The 25634-nt window shown below is 39.0% G+C and overlaps 1 protein-coding gene across 3 annotated transcripts in view; it reads right to left on the minus strand.

Moving 5' to 3' along the window:
- Window positions 1-25634, minus strand: part of LOC139452038 (TBC1 domain family member 12-like) — a 79704-nt gene that overhangs the window by 27903 nt on the left and 26167 nt on the right. The window contains exon 1 of one of the 3 annotated variants that reach the window (XM_071233325.1): window positions 2065-2395. The exons of 1 other annotated variant lie outside the window; for it this stretch is intronic. In XM_071233325.1, coding sequence (XP_071089426.1) covers window positions 2065-2138 — 74 coding nt within the window. In that variant the 5' untranslated portion in view covers window positions 2139-2395. Of the gene's footprint in view, window positions 1-147; window positions 431-2064; window positions 2396-25634 lie in introns of those variants that run through there. One more of the 3 variants, XM_071233324.1, reaches the window with a different exon arrangement.

A 25634-nucleotide genomic window follows, 5' to 3' on the forward strand; every position in this document is an offset into this window, starting at 1 on the left:
GTAAATGATCACAGCTTAAAGCTTGCATAATAGCTGTCTCTCTGCAATGTGTAAACAGGAAGATAGTTCAGATGACGGAACCTTGACTGACCCATAGAGTGTTGATCACATGAAAACATGAAAAACAAACAAGATTCCATTACTCACTTGGAAAGCCTCACGGGGATTACTTGAACCTGGTGTATAAGAAGATCAGTTTCTGAACTTTCCGCGTGGCCATTTGTAACAACTGTGTGCCCACTGTAATATTCCATTACTTTCATATTCCCATCACATATGAGACCTGGATCGAGCTGTGGACTGAATCACCAGCCACATCCCGTCTCTGCAGCTACCGGTGTGGTATAAAGTAAGGGATATTGTCATCGTACAGTTATCGTAAGCGGCGTGGCGACAGCTTGGAGCAAAGACAGTCCCACTCCCTATGTGAGCCTTGGTCGATAGGTACTACACAAAATATCAGCCCATCTCAAGAGTCAAGACGTTGTTGGGGCTTACTGATGCGGAAAGTATGCATACAGGCCTCTGTTGGCAGATGAGAGTCAATTCATAAATAGTTATCGATGTCAGTGGTATTTAGGAAGTAAATCACATTTCCCAACATAACACCGTCCAATGACTTTGTTTATCACAAAGGCGACATTCCAAAATGTGGACCTTGTGAAAAGATACACATAACGTCTCCCTCACGACTGTTAATGGGAAATTTTAAACAAAGAAACTATTTACATCCATAATAGATGAGAAAAGCCTTTTAACAGAACTATCCCTTTCACAGTTATGAGCACATATCTATTACTTCTCAATCAAGCAAGTTTGTACAGATGACTCACGTTTATCACCAATCGTTTCCTTGATCCAATATCCATAGTATGCTTTCACTAGATAACAATTTCCTTTCAAAACAAATTTATAAAAGCGTTAATATTTCCTGACAAGCATAAAGGAATAACTGATTTAAGATTCCATAACTACAAAAACTGTATTTGACTATGTGGAATAATGAACCAAACTTCTCCCTAAATTGGGTTTTCATTGACATTGTTCATTAAGATTATCCCAAATTGACCACTTGAAAGCCCAAATGTCCTTACTGCCTCAAGACAAACACATTCAGCCACAGTGCACTGTGTCCCATTAACTGGCAACGCTTGTGATCAGATCTGTTATAGATGTGCGAGCAGGGCTTAATGTTCCACAGGCGACTGGTTCCAGGTGAGGCTTTGTTTCCTCAATGTCAACTACCTGATCACCCTGAAGGGTCTGCTACCTGAAGCAAACAGGTGATAACAACAGCAAGGCTGACAGCCAAACATCTGTTTCCGATGTGCAAGCGCTGTGCTGGGGTTTATGTTAGTAGAGTGAGGGGAAATTCCCCTGCAGTTTGTTGCTGTTTACAGAGGGCAACATAGATTTGGAAATTTTGACATAAATTACAAAGTGACACTTTAATATGTAAGACTATTGTGTCGGTTCTAAGGAAAATAATGTCATTAAGTTTCAGGTTTCTAACTGTCTCTGCTCAGGGTGATGTTGACAAAAACAATACAACAAGATTAGCACTATCAGGGTAACATATATATTGAGTTGTCATCTGACACATCTCAATGACTGTACATACAGATCGCCACATATACTTGTCTTGTATTCATATTGCAATACCATTACCCCTAGGTGCTGGAGAACATGCATTTATGGTCAAAATTAATGTTACTGTGAAGATAATATCATTACCATGAGCTAAAATGTGGAGTTACATGGCTAAATAAAAATTCTATAGGTTTCAAGTCGAAGTAACATAACCAGATTCCTTTCAATACACGAACCCGGTAGTTTGTCATGTCAAGCAGACCCAGGTGTCAGACATTTGCCAAACACTCATTCACCTGGAGGTGTCAGGCAGTGAACACATTTACACAAATTAACCCATATCCATATTTCCCCAAACACATTTCACTGAATCAATAACTTTCTTCTTCCCACAATTCAACACAGGTAGGTCAATCAATAACAAACATATCCATGAAGACAAACATTTGTGACGTGCGTCAACAAATTACTCACTCTGCAATGGTGATGATCTTCTCCCCGGTGCACAAAACAGTATCCCCGATATCTCTCGGCATGTTGTGGGACATCAGGGTTCCACACACTGCGTGAAAGCGAGCTAGTAACCCATCCACTGCTTAACTCCACCACTGTGGTATCTGTCGACTGTATCTCCCACTTGCTGGCTTCCTAACACGAAGCCAGACAATCACTTCCCTCCCCTTGTTTCCTCATTCCCTCGACACAAGCTCTTGAAACGTGACTGTAGGCAACCTGGCCTACCGGTCTGTTTGAACTCACGCGATGATATAGGTAACAGGATGGAGACAGGTATGTATTTATAACCTCAAGTTAAGGTGAGCAATATTGCTGGTGTCGCGATTTGGACCCAGCTATTCCTGGTAGTCATGTGACTGAAGCCTGTGTTGTATAAACAATCAGTCAGGCGTGTTGACATGCACCACCGACTCCTGACAACTCCCTCTGGTGGGTAGAGTGACAAGGGCGACTGTCACCACCACCAGCAGGTCAGGAGACAGGTCATACAAAAGGACATGGCACACACACAGGAACACATATGTCAAACCAGTAAGACATCACTGTTGAACTGGTATAGGTTTATATAACGGGACACTGCTATGTTATAAATTATGTTAAACATGTCCTGACAAGTGGATGATTGTACATACATAGATCAGATTATTGGCGACATATAAACTACTCAACATAAAATAAGGACAACACCTTTAACTAAAGGTGACTATTTTTATCCTGTAAGGCAGGTTAACACTGCTTCACACAGCATAAGTTGTTTCTAACACATGCAGCAGCAGTTGTGTCTTAGGTCAGTACTCAGGATTCCCAAGTCTATTCAAAACACTGATATAGTGCTATTTTGAGGACTGACACAAAGTCACAGGAATAGAATGATCCAGGAAGTCAGGCTTACACACAATATTTAACTTACAAAGGCTTCAGTTTGACCAATCAAGTCTGAAGTACCACAAGGACCCAGACAACAATGATGAACAAGGAAGCAGAGGGTACATGATGAAGTTCCCATACTGGAGGGGCACTTCAGTATTGATGTACTATGTTATACTAAACCACAGAATATTCACAAATTGCTCATTGTGACATTGTGATAATGTGGTAGATCCTGCATAGGGTTTCATTTTGGTTAATTTTCTAGGAAACTGACTGACTGTCATCCCAACTGTGCCATAGTCTTTTTCAAATTTCTTAGATGTGCGCAAGAATGTCCTTTCAAAATGTCCAAATGCCACATGTCTACAGCAAAGTCCCTGTTGTAGCAGGACCTCTACTCTGTGTGGAACCCGATGCTCTTTATATGGCTTTAAGAATAATACAGAAGACCTGGAGCCCTAAGTGAAAAGTCACATTATGGTCATTGTTGTCAGATTGTGAGCTGGTATGGGCAGATCCAGCACCTTACACATCAGGCTACACACAGCCCTTAGTCCTACAGTCCTGAGACTAGTGAACATCAGAATGGACTACCTGTCTTCACTCAGAATCTAGATATTTTAAAACACTTGACTGAAATGAGTTGTGGGCAAGTAGGATTTAAGTCATTGCATCCGTACTTCAGTTGAGGGTTCAAATTAATATTTCAAGCATAGTCTCTGTTCTTTGGATTAGGAGGAACCAATGCACAGCTTTAGCATTTATTCTAATAGTCATTTTCGGGAGTAAGTGAGTGAATCAATATGTCTTTACAGCTCTGTCAACAACATTTTGGCTGTATCACGACCCTCTGTAATTAATTCTGGGTCATGCAGACCAGTGGTTGATATCATGACCCCAGATCTGCCCTGTGGGAGCCCAATGCCACACAGTCATCCCGGTCACACACTACTATCACTCGAGCAAAGTTGACCACTCTTAGAACATATCACCATGGGGTACTGTAGACCTTTCTGACCTGAATTCTTATGGGTTTCTATGGAAGACAGAAAGGTATAGAAGACAGTAGGAGGAAACTGGTCATGTGTGAGACACTGTACAGTCCTTCAACAAGGAAATGACATCGGCAATGTGACAATCTGAAACTTTGGTTACTTAGAAATCTGATGTCTGGAGACACTGTACAGTCATTCAACAAGGAAATGACATCGGCAATGTGACAATCTGAAACTTTGGTTACATAGAAATCTAATGTCTGAGTCAATAATATTTTCTTTTGGTTAAGTGAACTCGGCTTATGACTTATGACAGCCTATATAGGAAGAAAATCTCCTGAAAAAGTGCAAGACCAAGTTTAAGCCAGTAGACTCAAGACCCTTTGGCACTGACTACATTTCTAGGACATGGCAGTCTCTCTCACCATCTCGTCCCAGAAGTCTTCTCATCATTCAGTAGGAGAGTGGATAATGTTCATAGCAGCATTGTGATTATCTTAGCTATTCATGACTGACCTCATCAGTGCACTGAAGTCTTCTTATTCATCAGATCAGAGTCTGTTTATTCATCAGATTATAGCGCACAGAGTTTCAGACTCTTGGGAAGACTATTGGTAGGAGATAGCAAAAAGGCCATGAACGAGACATATCCATATTGTTCATTTGATTTTCAGTGGTCAATGTTCCAAGCCCCTTGGCAATGCAACACTGGATCAGTATAAATACATGACCATTGGTTGCTGTCCATGCTAACAGGCTAAATATTAGAAAGACTGCTTATATATTATTCATGAAATTTCTTTACATAGTCTGATCAGGCCAGAAAATCACTACACATTTGAAAGCACATGTATTTCAGCCTGACCTTGCCAGTGCGACTTCTGGTGTTGTAATTAATCAGATTTAGATGTAAAACCACAGGCAATATCAATACAGTCCACGACAAGATGCTTCTTTACATATGGCCTGCAGTATTAACAGGTTCAATGGAAAATTTCACAACTGACAAAACAAATTTATTTCTTATCTTAAGCCAATTGTAACTGCTCACAGAGGGGGAGAAACATGAGGAAGAATATCGAGAATAAATAATCCAGACAAAAGAGCAACACGAGGCATGAGTGGGTGAGTGAGACTGAAATAAAGGCCAATCATGGTGCATCAGTCAGCCAATAAGTGCTGTCTTTGTTTGTACATGCCATCTCTGGAAACTCATGAGTGTTCGCAAATGGAAACAAGCTCAAGGCCAAAATAGAAACTGTAAATAAATGTGAGAAAGCCATCATTACCTTTCTTCACAGATGAAATAATCCTGTTGACACAGCTTGTTAGGAAATTCTTGAAATGTTTCAAATTGTTTCAGTAAAGCTTGAAATGTCTAGATGAGTCAATATAACTAAGCTTAAACTCACAATATTAACCTCTTTGTGTAAACACAAGAGCAGCCATCTAAGTCAGCTATTTACTTATGACCTGTGAAACAAGTCCTTGATTAAAGTTTTAAATAGTGTAGGCTTGTAACCATTACCATGCCATTACATAAGAATCCTAGACAAAGCAAATTTATGATGGACAATCTATTTAGGTTCAACGCAAGTTCAAGCCCCTGTCCCAAGTTTTCTTTATTGTCTCTTGTCTTATTCAGACAGTCTTGGGAGAAATTTTGAGCACCTATTTATCACAATATTCATTTCAGTGACAATGATTAATTCACTTGTTCAGTAGGACTGCCATTAAAATAAATAATTGATAAGCAACTAATAAGATCTTACAAATTCTTGTCTTACGTACATATCAGCAAAATTTAAACAAATATTCTCAAAATAAAAAAATGCTTTGTTTCATTTTAATCAGCTTTTGTATAAATATACTAAAGTTCTTATTATAGATAATCCAAGGTCATAACATAATATTTTGTATTAATACTTTGTGCTGTTATCCTGACTTCTTATCTATCTGTTTATATAGTTTATAGAATAGTGTCACTGTTTCTTTTTGCAATAAAATCTTGTATCTTGTACATTAAAATTGTCTCCAGCTTTTGACCGATGAAAGCAGGGAAGCGTCTTGGAATTATGTATATTTACATATTTCTCTGAACTCCAATATGGGAGTGAACTAAAAAGAGGATTTAGCTTTTATGAACAATTATTTCTTTGAATTTTCATTTAACTTTCATGACAATTTCTTTTTCAGAAAATTATCACAAATCATGCGACAGCCTTTTTCAGTATCTCTTGACGTACTGACCGAGAAATTTCAAAAACAAGAAAATAAATCCTATGACTAAAGGAAATGTTAAGAACAACACAACAGTTTGACAGCCGAGGGTATGGACCCTGATTAATGCACCACAACCAACAACTATCTCCCATGACATCCACCCAAACAACATGGCTTCTGCACGACCTTGTACTCCAGACCACAAACTGTACAGGTGAAGCCATCCTAGTTGAAGGCCAAACTACACAGTAATTGGGCAATTGTCTAATATCAACAGGCCTGGTGAATCTGATCATTAGTTGACCACATTATCAAAGCAGTCTGTGTTTACATATCACTTAGCCCTTCTGTGTAGTGGTCAGTGGTATACATGTCAGAAGCCAATGCCTCAGAGTGCTGTCATGTTTCACATACATTGAACTGTTTGCTGGTCAACCTGCCACAGATCTGGGACATTACATTTTCTCATGTTTCCTAAATGATGTTTTTGTTTTGGTTTACTTAGGGTCATTATCTCATTATCAGCACTGAAAGCTGGAACAAGACTCTATGGAAACTTTGCATCTATTGTGGTATACTCATGATCAGAGAACAAAATGTTACCACAAAGAGGCCAATGCTGTTTTTTCAAAATAATAATACTTTTTTAGTATTTCATTCATTAGATTTTGATATGTCTTCCAAAACATCAGAGAGAGAAATGGCCACAAACATTCACCTTCACCAAACAGATCATTGAACACTGTGAATGTGAATTGCTTGATTCTGTTTCATGCCACTCGCAGCAACATTCCAGCTTTATGACAGTGGCCTGTAAATAATCCAGTCTGGACCAGACAATCTAGTGATTAATATGAGAGCATCAATCCACACAGTCGGGACACGATGACATGGAATCATCCAAGTCACTGAGTCGGGCCATCTGATCCGATTTTGTCGCTTCTTCCAAGCACATATATACATAGGTTGCTGGCGGCCTATATTCTTACCTGGAATCCCCATGGATTAGTTTGTGAATTGTCGACAGGCTGGTATTGGAGTAAGACATTGAGGTAACGCTTTTCATATTTTATGGTTTACAGAATTACCTTAGGTAGATCAAAATGAAATAAATCAATAAATGTGTATGGGCTGTTTAGTTTAAGGGGAAATAATTGAGGGTTATGAATGGGCAAGAGCATGTTGTTTGCTACTTATAAACAAGTACATGTATTTACTTCTGCTGGAGAAGGTCTTGCTCCTAAACCACAATGTTCAGAAAACAAAATTAATTTTAAACTATTTAAACTCGTCAAATATGTAAACAAAATACTTAATCATTATAGCATTGTCTCTCATTGTGAATGGCCTTCAACACTTCTATGATCTGCAAGTATCTGTTATTATCACATTAACAATGTACATGCTGTACACAAGTGATCACCTGGAATGTAGGCCAATGTTTGTTTTTTCTTCATTGCACACGCATATCCTTGAAGGGAAAGAACTAGGAGTCCTGTGATTGGTGGTGAATCTGATTGATTGAAATGGATAACTATCAGCAGTGTTTTATCACAAGACAGGAGATCCAAGTGGTCTATCTAACTGTTCATCACCTGACACAGAACATGTCAATCACACGAGCGATGATTGACAGGACAGAGCTTAATCACTTTGACCTACTTTTTGTCTTCAACATATATGCCATGCAGATCAAAATTAAATTTTAATTTTGAATTCACCACACTGAAAAAAATATAGCATCAGATCTTACTTGGAGAATAATGATTACCGTATTCAACGTAATAAGCGCCCAAGGCAATATTTGTTAATATATTGGCTAGTGAACAATCCCAATTAGCACCCTTTCCGATTGAACAATGTACACAAGACTTATCTATTCGTGTTTAATAATCACTCATATGTTATATACACCCTTAAAAAATCTGGAAACTATATCTGTTGTGTATGATACGCACAGATTTTTCTTTAGTATCATTTCAGGCTGTCAGCATAAACCACGAAATTTACGATCTTTCAACTCATTTTTTCACACTAAAATTATATTCTTATAATACCCCCTATTTTTAATTTGAGAGCTCCCTCAGCGTTTATTACGTCGAATATGGTCGGATGATAATAGCATTGACAGGGATGAAGATAATGAACAGAGATGCATGGCTCACTGCATGTTGGCAATTAGTTCAAATTTCAAGATTGATCACTGGTCTTAAAAAGAAATTGATGATCAAGTTTTAGCATTTCGATGTTTTGAGTTATCAGTTTACATGTTTTTTCACATTCTTGAAAAACTCTCAGGCAAACCCATCACATAGAATAAGAATGTTCTCAAATGATTCTACAAGATATCAAATCTTGCAAAATGATATTCTTGTAGACTGAATGAGTGAGTAAGGTTGTGGTGCCACTTTAAGTCATATTACAGACATTTCTTGGGTTTTAAATATTCCCCCAAAAGTGAATATATAAGAGATTGATGTCTTATCCTAAACATCATCAAATATATTTCATTACATCATAATACGTATAACTCTAATATGTATCCCATAATCACAGTAAAACATGTTTGTGTCTGACTGGACTGAACCTTTTGTTAAATGGCACTAATTTCATTAAAATAAAGAAGTACACAGTATGGTCTAGTATTAACTAATTGAACTGACCAAAAATATATTTTAATTGACTTGATTTAGATGAGTGGTTCAAGACACCCTCTCAATTTATCCTATTGATGTTTCTCAAAAAGTTACCTCCAGGTCAGCTGCCATAACCATTTTCAAATTGCCGCTAACTTTCTACAATAATAATAACAGCTATAGAGTCCTCATAATAGATATGACCAGGCATATTTTCCTTCCAAACCTGCAGCATGACAATCAGAAAGTTCCTTCACAAGGCCTTAGCATGTAGGAACCTACACAACACACAAAGAAACCCAATCATCCCTTGGAACACTGCTGTGTCTACAGAGAATACAAACCAGACCACGTCCAGTGAAGCTTTCCCAACATGAGTGACCGCTGGTCAATGTGCTGATAAACACTGATATGTGTCTGGAATAGGTAATTGACTTCAGGTGTCGGAGAGCCCTGGCTGAGATTCCACTGAGAGAAACTGGGAAATTCAAAGATGGCTGCTGTGAAGTTACTGAAGTGACTAATGATGTGTGGCTGATCAGGTGTTGCTAAAAGCAGCATGAAACCAAACTCACTCACTCACTCTAACTGCATAGTGTTCAGATTATCTTTGAGTTTGGCAGACATTGTCTTGAAGTATTACTTCAATAAATCTTAATATGCTATACATTGAGTGAGTGAGTGAGTGAGTGAGGGTTCTTATATGTGACACAGAAATACTCCAGCTATATCTTGACACTCTGCGGACCAGTCAAACCAGTGGTTGACATGGTGAGCAACAATCCACTAATGACAGCCACCAAGGTCAAACATTGTAACCATCCAATCCTCCTTAGTTTTCTCTTACCATGGGATACTGAGGCCTAATCTGCCCTAGCTGAATTAAGACATGACTGAATTCTTATAAAATGTTCAGTCACAAGTTCAAAGCATGTGTCTAGTCAATTCTGTTCTATGTTGTACGCTCAGCTGGTAACAACCTCCTACCCAAGTCTGACTCAAAAGGTTTTGGAACAGAATGAATTCATAACATGCTTTATGGGTAAGTGAGTGAAGGAGAGCCAGTATTCCCACTGGCTTTTGAAACTGCCAGTCCTTGTGGACTGGCAACTCTTAAAATTACCAGTCCCTCCTAATTTTTGCCAGTACCAACTTTCAACAAATAAAAAAATGCATGAAAATTATTTAGTTTCAATTCTTTCAACATCACGTTCAGTGCAAAGATGTCATCTCTGAAGTAACTTAGTTTGATCTATAAATCATTCACACAAACTTCAGTCACACTTTTCTCTTCTTTTAAATATTTCGAGATAAAGTTACCCTGATGGTAACAGACAAGCTGACTTTGTTTGAAAAAATGTACTTATATGTATATCACCAATGTTTTGTTCAACAACAAAGATTTATAAAGTACTTTATTTGCCGGTCCACAGGGACTGGCAGTCACATGAATTACCGGTCCAAGCCAAATTTTACCGGTAAAAAATAGTAATTACCGGTAAATGGGAACACTGAGAGCAGGATCAAATTCTGCATGAAGCAACAACAGCAATAACCCTGCATCCAACAATGAGATTCTGCATACAAATTATACTCAGAAGAATGAAAACAAACTTACGTCTTAAGAAGCAGAGCTACCCTTGCCTCTTAACATTGAGTGAGTAAGTATGGTTTCATGGGCTTTTAGCAATATTCCAGGATTATCACGGTGGGGACAACAGAAAATGGGCTTAACACATTGTACCCTTGTGGGGAATTGAACCTGAGTCTTCAGAGTAACGAGGCAATGCTATATCCATTAGGCTACCCACCCCCCACCCCCTGTTAATAGAAACATACAGCTGTGAAATATTGTCCCGAATAAAGTTTTCGGCTTTTAGTTTCTTCTTCCCAAACATGCTCAAAAACTTCTTTCATAAAAGCTCTATTGATTACTGAAGGGTAATATCTGATTACTTTCTGATTTCTGATCTGATTCATTATACACTTTCCTTGTTACAACATTTCTATCAAAAAGAAAAAAAATATTACAAAAATTAATCATCTCTTATAATCAAAGCTGAAAAAGCACAGCCTACTCAAAAGATCTGATCAGTAAACTCCCGTTTAAATATGTAAACAATTGTGCCTATCAGACATTTTACATTCTGCCATTTCTACCAACACCCTTCTCCATAAACTTTCACAGAAATCAGACTCCATGCTTTTATTTCCATTTATCCAGACCCTCCTACCTTATCAAAACAATCACGAGTATAATGTGTGCAGTCCTCGCATACTGCATTCCAACAACTGTACACAGCTCCCAACTCATTCAACACACAGCCCACTTACCAACAAGGGGCCATCTCAATACACATTTCTCCAAATTCTTCCCCTAAAAAATTCCAACCTGTCAGGTCATTATTTCACAAACAAGATAAAGATATGGATAGAATTTATTACAGATTTTTTCCAATCTTGTCCAAGAGTATGAAGGATTCCAACCCTGATCGTAATATGTTCTGACATTCCTAGTGGCTTTATAAAATGATAAATACTGATAAGTTTTGTCCTATCAACATGCTGTTATCTGCTCCTGTCTTGCATTACCTGAGTAGTTGTGAGGCAATCAGTTTCTAGGGTTGTAAGTTAGGCATTTTTCTGAAGTGTTTATTTACTCAAGGAATTTGGGGGCATCATTTACTTGAAGTGTGATGGACCGGTAGGCTGGATGTTTATTTTTACATTCTCAAAGATCACGGGTACACATTAAACACGTTATACAAGTTATCCAGCATGCTCCAAGGACGCATTAACATCTCACTGAGAAGAATGTACTCTTGGATCAATGGCCAGCATATTTCACACATTATGCAAACTCAACCTCAGTGATTATAATAGTTATCATAATTATATATCCAACATTAATTAAAAATGTGTTACATACATTATTCAATACATAAAGACGCTCAGGTGTTTTGTCACAGATTATCCTTACTTGGACTGTTACGTTTACTACTATATTAATGCTTCAATCTTGTCTCCAACATCATTCATACATATTGAGAAAATCAGGGATGATATGACATGGTATAAATGCCCTAACATATTTGGTCACACTGAACCACAATCAAAATGGAACACCTGAAAAAGAAGACTCTTGGTGTTCAAGATGGGTCAGAGTTATCACAGCTGGGCAAACAAACCATTCTCACTCATTCCATCAGCCAGTCGATGGAGGTGCATCACAAGTTACCAGTCCGTCATAAAGCGATTCTCACTCACTACCTCAACCAGCCAAGGGAGGTAACTCCAAGTTACCATAGCTGGGCAGAAAACCATTCTCACTCATTCCATCAGCCATTCGAGGGAGGTGCATCACAAGTTACCACAGCTCGTCATAAAGCAATTCTCACTCACTACCTCAACCAGCCAAGGAAGGTAGCTCCAAGTTACCATAGCTGGGCAGAAAAACCATTCTCACTCATTCCATCAGCCAGTCGAGGGAGGTTTATCACAAGTTACCACAGCTCGTCATAAAGCGATTCTCACTCACTACTTCAACCAGCCAAGGGAGGTAACTCCAAGTTACCATAGCTGGGCAGAAAACCATTCTCACTCATTCCATCAGCTAGTCGAGGGAGGTGCATCACAAGTTACCACAGCTCGTCATAAAGCGATTCTCACTCACTACTTCAACCAGCCAAGGGAGAGAAATGCATGACAAGTTACTATCGTTGGGCACAAAACCATTCTCACTCGCTTCCTCAGCCAGTCAAGGGAGGTAACTACATGACACATTACCACAGCTAACTCACTGCCTCATCCAAGCTCCTCCTTCTCTGCCACCCGTCACCGCTCCCCACTATGAAATGGGACAACAACCACGGTGCATGCATGGAGATGAACTCGCAACCAACTGACAGTCATGTCTGTCATGAGGAATTCTCTGCCCCCAGCTAAATTATATTGAAAAATGTTTGTCAAGCTTAAGTTATGTTATTTCAACTTTAAGAATGTGGGGGGAAGTTGGTGCTTTTCTGTTCATTTGCAATCTCAAAACCATTTGATAAAAGTCACTACATTTGGGGTCAGTGGCAAATAATAATATTCTTGTAATGGCCACATCCACCCTGGAGGCAGCGATGTTAACAGGAGCATCACAAAGGTGTCACATGCTGTGATGGAGCTTGTTTCTGAACCAGTCAAGGGGGATAACTCCATGGCAAGTCTCCACAGTTCGGCACAAAACCATTTTCACTCTTTCCCTCAACCAGTCAAGAGGGATAACTCCATGGGAAGTTTCCCCAGCTCTCCAGCCATCCAACACATTAAAAGAGTGGTTCCACAAACAAACATCACATATATTGCCATTGGAACAGTTTCCAGTCCTTCTGATCAATACCTCAGCACTGACTGCATAGTCAGCAAACAGAACCAGGCCATTACTTTATTCAGCTGTAAATATAACGCGCTGCCATGATTTCAATTCCCTTCACAGTAAAAATGCTCTACTGATAAATCAATACATGCATGCCAGAGGTTTTGTGATATACTGTCCCTCTGTTTAGCAAGGATGAAAACATATGCTTACACATGCAAAATCAGTGAAATCAAGAAGACATCACAACTTGTCAATTTATAGTAGGATCACATTTGCTATCATGCACCAACGTAATTATTTGGTTTGTTGATTGTTTGGGATCAGAGACAACATTGTGTCGGATATCAGTTCCAAGTATTGCGTAGCTCCCAACCAAATGCCACTCTTACAATCTACATCCATTAGATACAATAACAAAAACAGACTCAGTACAGATTCAGGAGACAGTGCCAAGAAAATGTAGCATGAAACCATGGAAAGTTTTCCAAGGACAAGAGAGAGAGACAAGTTTTTAAAGACTGAAGTAGTCACGTGTTCTTGAAGGATGACAAAGTGGGAGTTCTTGAAGAAATAGTTACAGGTTTTCCTGTGATGAAATATTGACAAGTTCTTCAGAACAAAATAATTAAAAGACGTACTGAACAATATTTTCAAAACACATTGCAAAGCAATTGATTGTGATCATATTTTATCAAAAGAACCCATTAGATCACTGGGAAGCTCTTCTAAGTATGCCTGTAAAACCGGTGACGAATCTGTATGGATACATATGTATAACATATCATTCGAACTTTGCATTTCTGCAACATTCTACAAGATGCACTCAATGACCCAAGCTGTATTAAATGCATATGTAAATTCATATGTAATGTGAATAAAAAATAGTGCCAGGTAGCATAGCAACACATACACCTCAGAAAAGCATCCATGCTGTCAAAAAGAAAGACTAAATATCAGTTGACAACAAAATTCACACAAATGATACTCTAATTCTGCCAAATGCACGATATTCATGAGCTGAAGTTAATGCTGTTAAACTTCACTCATTAGGTCAATGGGCAACAAGATCTAGACCCTACATCTGAAGTCAAGATCTAGACCCTACATCTGAAGTCAAGATCTAGACCCTACATCTGAAGTCAAGATCTAGACCCTACATCTGAAGTCAAGATCTGGACCCTACATCTGAAGTCAAGATCTGGACCCTACATCTGAAGACAAGATCTAGACCCAACACTTGTAGCCAAGATCTGGACCCTACATCTGAAGTCAAGATCTGGACCCTACATCTGAAGACAAGATCTAGACCCAACACTTGTAGCGAAGATCTAGACCTACATCTGAAGACAACATCAGCAACTTCAGTCTTAAGATAACATCTGAAGAAAACCACATAGGCTTAAACAACGTGACAAGGTCCCGACCCAACAACAGGGGAGCCTGAATCAAATCAGAGGTCCTTAGCTCAAACAGACATCAACATCAAAAGAACCTGTCTTCCTCTCTTCACGCCTCAACCTCTCTCCCTGCCACAGCGTCACTACCTGACGAAAACCAATGCCATAATTTCCATTTATATTACAAAACTGACACATTTTGATGCACTGGGTATCAGGGGTTAAATAAGCCATAGAGCCCATGTCTGGTGCCATGTAATCGTCATCAAGACAGGCACTTCCTGGGCTAAGAGCCAGAACACTCTCTTGATAGCAGGCCACATGGCATGCAGCTCATTCCATACACTGTTCCTAACAGTAAGAGTAAATTTTGTAACAAGAAGATCAATATCTTTCAATCAAACCCAACTTTTAAAGGTCAGAAGTATATTTTTTCTACTTTTTGACCTATGAAAGACATATATCTGCCATAGCTCAAACCTTTTTCTCTCGAAGCTGTTAGTTTGCATTTTTTGATCAGCAAGAGACTGCATGCATTGGACATATGCCCTAGGGGCAGACATTGTTCCTGCTCTGCTAATTACAGAGTCACTTTTTTCCGTTCTCTTGAAGGGTTGTAACAGTAGATCTATGGAATATTCAACACATTGCATTTCTAGGAATACCTCACAGCTGCTAACCTGCAATGATATCTCAAGTCTCAAAACACTTTTAGCTCAGTGTGAATTTCATCCTATTGGCATTTAAATTAATGCCAAATTGACAATGCATTTGTGTTAATCTTTGACATGCATCATATTTGAAATCTAAAATGAGAAACTACTGCATTTTCAATAATGGTTTGGTGGGGAAGAGTAGGAATTTTGTAATTCAACTTAGTTTCCCAAAGAAGTGTGATAGAGACTCTAATAATATGTCATGGAGGCAGAAGGAAAAGATTCATTGTGATGCAAATGTGAACTATTCCGAAACTTCTTTGTGCCATCATCCTCCCTCCAATGTCAAACATGTCCCAGGATACTTCACACCACACTTTGTCAAACAAATTGTCCTTCATTCTTCCATCTGCTTCAAGGAAATTCAAAATTCTTCAAATTGTTCCTCAGGGCAAACAGTAATTTAACTGTTATCCATGTTCTAGTCAGAAAATAAATATAGTATGTAACCTCAGTGATGAAAATGAGATGACCTTGAGGTTAATATAAACTTCTGCTGACCTTCACATCAGCAACCATTGTAACCAAGACACATCAAACTATAACACCCTCATCAAATATTATAAATTAAAGGAAAGAAAAAAATGAAAAGAAAAAACATATATCACTTAAGATTACACGGCCCATTCCAAAAAGTGATCTTAACGCTACAATTGTCATGACTCTATGTTCAAGCATGATCGATCATCTTAGCACTAAGATCGCTTTGTGGAACGGGGCCCATATCCAAACATCAACAGAGCAAGTCATTAATCACAAATTCCAATGTGGCCCCACCCAACAAGACGTCCCCACCCTGTAATCCAGGTTGCCCTATGTCCCTGGTATTGATCCTACCTGCCTGGTATGCTCGGTCATCATGCATGTTATGTAAGCCAGTTCTACCAGTCGGCTCCACCAGTTGTCAAGCCGAGGTGAGCTGTACTTGGAATCTGTTTCCTCTTATAATTTCATTTTACTCATTTTCCCGATATGTCAACTCACAATCCATCAGGGTGTGTTATTCACAGTAAAGATCTGGAACTGATTAATAGTATCTTCTGCCAATAGGGAGATCTTAATTTCCTGGTCAACAAAACAAAAGTTAGACAAGCATTAAAGGAAGGGGTGTAACATAAGTATCTTAAGACATGCATTTCATGTGAACATGTAAAATGCATATCAGTTTTCATATGTAGAACAGGAAGTAGGATGAGTGAGTGAGTGAGTGAGTTGGGGCTTACGCCGCTTTTAACAGTATTCCATTCATATCACGGCGTGTCAGCTTAATGTGGGAGGAAAGTCCGAAATGATGCAGGTCTTAGACGTTTACCACTTTGGTGAAACCCAGGAGCACGGGTATGGTGCTGACAAACCTAGAAACATAATCGGGGCAAACCGGGATTCGAACCAACAATCATAGGTTTCTGGCATGCCCAAGGGACGCAACTCTGCACAGCGAATTGCGGTACCATAGACGACTGGACTACCCGTGCCCCCGGAAGTAGGATGAATTAAGCCAGGTAATATTCATCAGCAATATCCCAGCAACATCAACCTATTTGTTTAGGGACGGATCATTTGATATTTGTTTGTTTTTAGGGGAGAAAGGGTTGTGTGGTTGGTATATTGCGAAAAACAAATCCATAGGCTTTACAAAATTATTTTTTAAATATCACTAGATATGTCCTGAAAAAAGTTCGAAAACATTAAATTTGTTCCTAACCGCCTTCCCTTTCGACTGTCATAACCCTAATATATACTTCTTGGGAGCAATGTGTGGGAGAATGTATCAGAGTTTGAAATGATAGCAAGGAGCCTTTACAGTGGGCAGTAACTGAAGAGTCTATTAGTGGTGGCCTCAACCACCGGCTTCCTTTCACAATCAAGCATTTATTGTGGTTACATGGTCATTACCGTCTCCCACGCAGGACACCAAATGTTCTATATGTAGCCACAACAATAATGACTTGATTAACCTAGCAAGCAACTTACACAAGAGTAGACACTGACTCAACCACAAGTTCCCCAACAATAGCTGAGGACAGATACCTTCCTCGATCGCTTCATATACAAATCTGCATTGTCTTAAAAGTCAAGGAACAGAAATTGCTTCAGTTTAATGACATATTCCTAGGACTATTGTTGGTACTGTTGCATGCAAAACATATTTGTAAAATATCTACCTTTTCTTCATGTTCTTTGTGACATTTGATTTTATAGCCAACAATTTATGCAGATCATCTGTGTAAATCTGGCTTCTTTAGCTCATAATGTCATGTCCAATTTGAAAAGGTCATCTGATTCTGTTACAAACAAATGAATCACTCATATATATTGTTCATTGTAGCAACATACATCCATACAGGATACAATACAATTGCCAAGACATATCGCCATGCATTTCAGGATACAGTTGACAATACGATGACGACGTCGGTATTGTGCAATGGATGGAGAAATAATGGCTTCAGATCTTAGTCAGCAATATTTCAGCAACCTGGAAGGTGTCATCAGTTCAGGGCATAAAATGACCCAGTGGACCAACAGGCCATTAGGATATTATGAACAACTTACTACTTTGCAATGTCACAGATAAAAGTTGGTCTCCTAATAAACAACAGTCATCATTGTCGTCATCACCACCTTCTCCTCATAACAGCAGGGCATGATAACATTATTACATCACCATGGTCATGATGGTACTGACAAAAATATAATTCAATTTCATCATCATCATCATCATCATCTGTGCTATAGCAGCAGTCACTGGAGTATCTTTTCAAAGGTTAATTATCAGCATCATCAACAACACTAAAATAGTAGCCAACTATATCAGCTGTATCACAGAAGTTGGTCTTTCCAGTTAATCATCATCGCCATCATCAATCGCCATCATCATCAGCACCAGCAGCAGCACCAGCAGCAGCATCTATTCTTTCAGTGACTCCTCATGAAGAAAGTGATCTTCTCAACATCAAACTTGAAACCATAATGTTTTAAAAATGGCAAGATCATTTTTGTGTCAAATCTGTGGCTTGTAAACCAACCCCTCGTCAAAGCCTTTTGTTCAATAATCATAATAATGACATTCATTATTCAGCCTACTCTATAAAGAAAACCCATTACATTTCTCTCCATCATCACAACACAGAGGTTCCATATTTTTATAAATTAATAAGGCCGCTTGTTTCATCAGCTCATAAACCGCCAAAGACTAATGGTCTCAATGTGGTACCTCTGAAGTCATGGAAGACTATATTACTGTCATCAAGGAAGCCTCCTTATTTTCCGCACAGGCGGACTACCTTCTGATTGACAATTACGGAGGCAGTTTCTCGCTGGTGTAGCAGGTTCAGGGTGATAGAAGCAGTTTCCACACGTTTTATGTCCTCATTATATTAGTGTTGTGCTGAATTTATCATCAAACAGAATATAATACACATTGTATCACATCCTAAAATGCTATGCTCCTCTCCTCATATTTCCTTCAACAAGCAGCTTTGTAACAAAGCCAAATTACTCCATTCTTTCTCATAATTCTCAAAATGTTCATGCAGTAAGAAAAGTGAGTCAATTGGAGGCTTAAAAAGTCTTTGATGTTTTCAAATTTGGTTGCCACTATCTCACATACTTAGTTTATCTGAACCAAATCTGCAGAAGCAAAAAACAAAACATGGACCAATATACATGTATACAAGAGGTAGAGATCAGCCACTTGTTTCCACACAGCAATTCCTTCCAACTCGCTTTCATTTTACTCAATATTTGACCCAACAATAAATCCTTGACCCAACAACATAGTCTGCTGTATGTCTGGTACACAACCTGCTTTTTCAAGATCAAATATGAACCCAGTGTTCAAAGTTAAGAATTAAAGTCACAGAGACCTTGTCCTGAACCTGATGACGAATGTGAGAGATGGAGGGTCCCAAGATTCAGATACTATGGGAGCAAACCTCAAGGAGCCCATTACATGCCTTAATTTTGCACACTGTGGACACCAATGACACGAACCATAAAATAATATTTGTGAAAAAAATAAATAACATTATTTAAATAAATACACATCCATCACTATCTGCTATGTTCCCCCTGAAGCAACATTACAGCTAGCTACTAGTGGTCTGTGAGTGAGCGAGTGAGTATGGTTTTATGCAGCTTTTAGCAATATTCCAGCAATATCACAGCCGGGGTCACCAGAAATGGCAGCTGGATCTTTCCCCTGGTTATTCATACTCAGCAGCAAAAGCTGCTTTTGTTTTGGGCCCATTCAGCAGAATCAACCAAGTCACCAAGTCTGATCATGTGAGTACATTTTCCTCTCACTACCAGCATAGGTTACTTTGCACCTATATTAACCCAGAATCCCCAAGAGTTATTTTCTCTTCCAGCAAGCATGGGGCATTGTGAACTGTTGAATTAATCAATGTAGCAACATACCACTATGTTTCTCAATTGATAATACTGAAGGTGGTCAATCAATCCATACCAGACCCATACCAAGGAGACAGTAGACAGAACAGCCCTGCAGAAGACTGCCTTAACTTCAAAGAGTGAGTGAGTGAGTTTGGTTTTATGCCGCTTTTAGCAATATTCCAGCAATATCACGGCGGGGGACACCAGAAATGGGCTTCACACATTGTACCCATGTCGGGATTCGAACCCGGGTCTTCGGCGTAACGAGCAAACGCTTTAACCACTAGGCTACCCGACCGCCCCTAACTTCAAAGAGCAGCACAACATCCAGATCCTCATCTCTACAATTAGAGTTCTCTCCCTTTGCACCTAACAAACACCTGTGTGATATCACCTGACCAGTAGCTTTGAGAGTGTTTATCTATTGACATATTTGGCTAGTAATGTTGTCACAGTTAAGCACACACTAATCAGTACTTTATGATAGGGCTGGGACAGGGTAAAGCGTGTACGTGGGTCGCGTGGGTCCTGAGCAGGACCCAGGAACCCACAGGACTACCCGGACCCATGGTTAATCAAGTGACGTATTGTTTAATGACAAAAATTCACTATAATTTCATGGTTACGCAACATGTCACGACTGTTCACATTTCTCTCTGACTATGCAAGCATTCAGTCTGACTTTTATATGTTTAAATAAAGATACAGCTTCAACCAGATAATTTTTGTGCGTGTATCTAAATACTTTTTGCCTGGCTTGGGTAAAACAATGCCCAAGCAGAGTTTGTACGCAACTCTTGAAAATTACAGCAGGTACCCAAGGTAGGGTCGGGTAATAGGTAGTTGGATACCCGGGGGCTAAATTTGGACTCATCCCAGCCCTACTTTATGGACATAGTGATCCATTCCAGTCAATGATATCCACATCATCTGACATTCTTATCAGACACGTGAGCATATTTACGTAGGATAATTGTTGATATAATGTTAAGAGTTACATCAGGAACCTATAATGAGGGATGGACACCAGACTTCAGTGAGAAATCTCTTTTATAGTTCATTTTGAGAATATGAGGCACACCATTAGTAGTATCAGGACATGTTAGACGCTCATTAATATCATAGGACTAATGCATCGGACATGAAAACTCCATTAGGAGCTCTGGTTTCAAGAAACCAATCAATAATGTTTCCTTTCAAATACATTTGAAATTTCTCAAGCAATCACAGCATTTTTAGACCCTGGGGTTTGAATTTGAGAATGTCGAACAAGGAAGAGTAAACAGAAAAAAGCTGAATATAACCCAGGTCATCATAACAAGGTCATTCAAAGGGGGTCATACTCAAGATAAGTATTTACAATAGACTATTCAGCACTATTCAGTGACATGATACAGGTCCCTTGGGAATCAGCAAACAGTATTTGTTCACTCACTAAGAATGAATGCAACTTTTATGTTCCAGCATGAAAAGCAGGGACCATTTCACAAATCCATGGTCTTATATATATCTGCCAAAATATGTCATCAATATTCTACAGAAACATTTCAGAATCCTGTGTTCTGATGGGTCTTCAGAAACACAAATCTATGTCAGACCATGAGTAAGTTGATGTCGCATCACTGAAAGTGAATTTATTTATTTCACCTCACTACTTTTGTCAACCTTCTTTACCGTACACAGATAAGCTTAAACTGCCTTTGATACACTCCCCTGTGCATGTCAAGTGCAGAATCACCTGAAGCAACAGCAATTCAATAAGGATCAACATAACTCTCATGGCAGCTAAATATACATCAAATGCCCTTCCACAATATAACGGGGATATTTATCTCGTGGGACCTCACACATGAAGGTCTTGTCAGGATTTGAAATAAATTGTCATAATTAACATTAGATAAGACAATACTAAAAATAACCCTGATATATGGTATAACTCTGAACAGTGCATTGCAGCACCTTGATGATAAACAGCGACAATAAAATTGGGTACACAAGTATGTTACCTGCGATGGAACCAAATCGCAATTTGTGTGTGGCATCACTTTGGACGTTTCTGACACATGACGCTGACTAAACAGATAAACTTGATAAGCAAATGACACACCCTGACTCAAAGCAGCACAAGTGAAATCAGTCACGAGACAGCATTATCACAAACTTGATGAACAAGGGTTAGGAATTCTACAGTAATAAGCAATATACCTGGTATACAATGTGACAGTGGTTTAGTTGGTTACAGGAACTGTGAGACGAAGATTATCAATGTATGTCAGTTAGTTAGATGAACAGTGTTGAATCTTTCCCATAATTGACAACCAAAGTATAGACAAAAGACGTCTTCTCTTTAATATGATGGTCACCATGGTAACTTTCGTTCAGTTTATGTTTTAATTACCACTCACTACTCACTCAATAAGTCCTAAATAAGATCTGAGAGTGTAGAATTTACAAGATGACAAGTTCCTCCTTCAAGAGCCATCATCAAGAAGTAATTGTACCCATCAAACACTCGTAACATCCTTGGAACGAAGCAGTCCCGAGAAGCAGCAGCAACAGCAGCACACCTTGATGAACTGTGTGTACTCTAAGCTGGCACCTGATGGGACATCAATCAGGAAGAAAACCAACACAATAACTCACTCCAAATAGCAGGGCGTTAACAGGAGTCTAGACCCAAGTACCAGCTCAATTAATTTCTTTCATTTCAATGTTTTCTGTTACACCCATACAAAAATATTGTAATTCTGATGATTGACCATATATTGTATCTATTTTGAATAATGCTCGACTTGCATCAAGGTGTTTCAGAGAATCCATCCCCATCCCAAACTAGCAAGGCATTAGGGGTCGTTGCCCAGATTCATCATGAATCAATCCCCTTCGGTTTCATTGTCTGGTAACTGAAAGATATCTCATATTGGTTTTCTTGGTATTGACTATAAACTTTAAGCTTGTTCAACCTCCATCATCATCGGTGTGTATAAGACTAATACACTACATCACCTTGTCTTTCTTAGTGGTTGGCCATCCCAGTACACACCCAGCAGTCAATTTCAGTGGTCGATTTAAGGCTGGTCTTTTGACTTTACCATGTTTACTTAATGTCAGTGACCTTAGATAGGCCATTGATAGTATTACATATATATCGTTGACAAGCCAGTGGTCAGCATTCAAAATCAAAGGCTCAACATCTCAAAGGCTCAACATCACAAAGTGATCTTAGCACTAACATGATCTCAAGTCCCATACTTAAACACTGACTTATGACTATCCTAGCAAAAAGATCTCCTTGTGGAATTGGGGTGAAGCCTGGACCTAATACCACAAAGGATCTTAGCACTTATATGATTGTAACTCCCATGCCTTAAAATTCACTTCTGACCATCCTCAGTGAGTAAGCACCAAGGACACTTGGTGGAACTGGGCCCAGTTCTTTCAACATCAGCAGGCCCTACTGGACAGATTGTCTTTTTTCTGATTGTAGACACTCAATCCTCATTAAAGTTGGCCTGACAAGGGTACTGACCTATCCCAACTTGGACCCTCTACATCAGTTTGTGACTGCCAATGAGCAAAGTTAGTCAGATATGTCTAAAATAAAAATTAAAAAAAGCATTCGAAATCAGAGAACAGAAGGCCAACTACACTCCATATTTCATTCTCTGGCAGCCATGATGGAGGTCCCTGGTAAGTCTCCCCTGCCACAAAGCTTTATTCTCATTTGTTTCATCTCAGTGGGCGCATTCTCTTTTGAGATAGGTGTCCGCTAAATCCATTTAAACCAACAGAATTGATAGGAGCCTGTTACAAATGATAGATGAAGAGTGGGAAAAATGACTGCAAAAAGTGCATGGCTGGCAAGAAATGACTGCAAAAAGAACATGGCTATTATAAGACCAGATATAAAGCTTGAGACAATTCGTTTTGTAGCAACTGTATTTGTCTGATGACTATTACAAACATCAAAGAAAAGGCTGGATTAATAACCCCTTCATTTTTATCCACGTAAATTACTTTATTAATTCTGATGGCCATTCTGATCAGGATGCATGAAACAGTCAGGCTGTCAGATGGATCAATCTGGAATACATATTGGTAAGATGATCAATGTCATCAAAGTTGGATATGCCCCGTACTTCAAAAATGTGCTGATCTGCACTTGCACATCTTGCAAGTTGAAATGAAATACAGCATTAATTAATTTATGCTGATCTGGCAAAAAATTAAAACATGCACATCTTGCAAGTTGTAATGAAATACAGCATTAATTGATATTATTTTATATGAAAACATATTTGATTTACATGACTGCGGAAACAGTAAGCATACAACAAAAATAAACTTGATCTGGCAAAGAAACGAAAAATGTGCATATCATGCCGACAGTACTAAAGTATAACAAATGAATATTTTCAATACCTATACATACATAATTTAGACTTTTGTTGAAACAGTGACCTTAATTGAAAAAAAACCCTACAATTATTTCAATCCTGTCAAGATTTAATCCAGCCTGTTTCACACATTAACAAATGGAACACACAGCCATAATCTAATAATGAAGCTTATACCCGTGAAGATCCCGGATAGATTAGGTCCCCAGCAACCCATGCTTGTTGCAAGAGGTGACGATGTTTGCGTAAGCATGGTAAGAGGCGACTGACGCGATCGAGTGGTCCGGCTCGCTGACTTTGTTGCTGCATGCCATCATATCCCAATTGTGCGAAGCAATGCTCATGATATCAATCTCTGGATTGTCTGGTCCAGACTGGATTATTTACAGACCGCCATCATATAGCTGGAATATTGCTCAGTGCGGCGTTAAACAAGAAAGAAAGATGATGATGCTAAACGAAATGCAGTGGATTATAGATTGTGGTTTGATAAGCGCTAACTAAGCCAATACTGTTGTATCTAGCAGTGAACTATTTCTCTGAGGAGACATTAAACAAATGGAAACACTGAATCAGAGAGTCTCATGGACATTTGATTAATCCTGTGTAGAATCCCGATGACGCCCAGAGGGAAGCAGGGCTGGACATGTGACATACAACCACTTACACACAATGTATAGCACTGACCTCAGTGGACAGATAACACTGGGCAGGAAAATATGTCAACAATGCTTGTCATTTTTCAAACCCTTGTTTACCTTTCAGTTTGACATCTGACAGTGATAACAAACTTACCAACATACTAACATGTGAGTGAAGTAAGGAAGGCATGGAGTTTGTAAGTCAATCATCCCTATGACAATCTTACTTTTGCTTTAATGAAAGTTGGGCCTTTGACTTCAACAGATGTTTATCTATCAATTGTTTGAAAATTATTATGGTTAATTCTAATTTTTTTGCATTTATAAAGGATGATGCCATTCTGTCGATGATAATGGCATCAAGCAACTGGGTGGTTTGTTGCTCATGCTATTGCCCACTAGTTCACCTTGTGGCACAAAACAACATTCACTCACAGGGGCAATGACATATTTTACAACGGCTCAGTGGCCAGGCTCCGTAACTTGGTTGATAAGCATACTCCAACGAAATGGATTATTGCTCATTTCAATCACTGGATTGTCTGGTCCAGGTCTACTTATTTACAGGCTGCCATTCTTCAGCAGGAATATTGCTGAGTACAGCGTACAGAGTACAGTGTCAAACGACAAGTTCACACTACATCTATCAATGACAGGTATGACCAGTCTGAATCTCCAAACTACATCACATACTTCTGCCCACTATGATGTACACACCCTTCATGACAGCCAGTAAGTCCACAGGGGATCATGTGTCTGGGGTGTCTTGTTCCATGGAAGTGTTGGTCACCGCCAGTGTATACAGCAGGGACAACTCCCACCTCCATGCCATACATGTCTCCCTGGTTTAACCAGGCAGTCAAGGACCTTAGTCAACTGGTAAGCAACA

This window comes from Haliotis cracherodii, unplaced genomic scaffold (assembly GCF_022045235.1).
Source record: "Haliotis cracherodii isolate W230 unplaced genomic scaffold, xgHalCrac1.p SCAF_9, whole genome shotgun sequence".
In the NCBI taxonomy this organism is placed as follows: Eukaryota; Metazoa; Mollusca; class Gastropoda; order Lepetellida; family Haliotidae; genus Haliotis; species Haliotis cracherodii.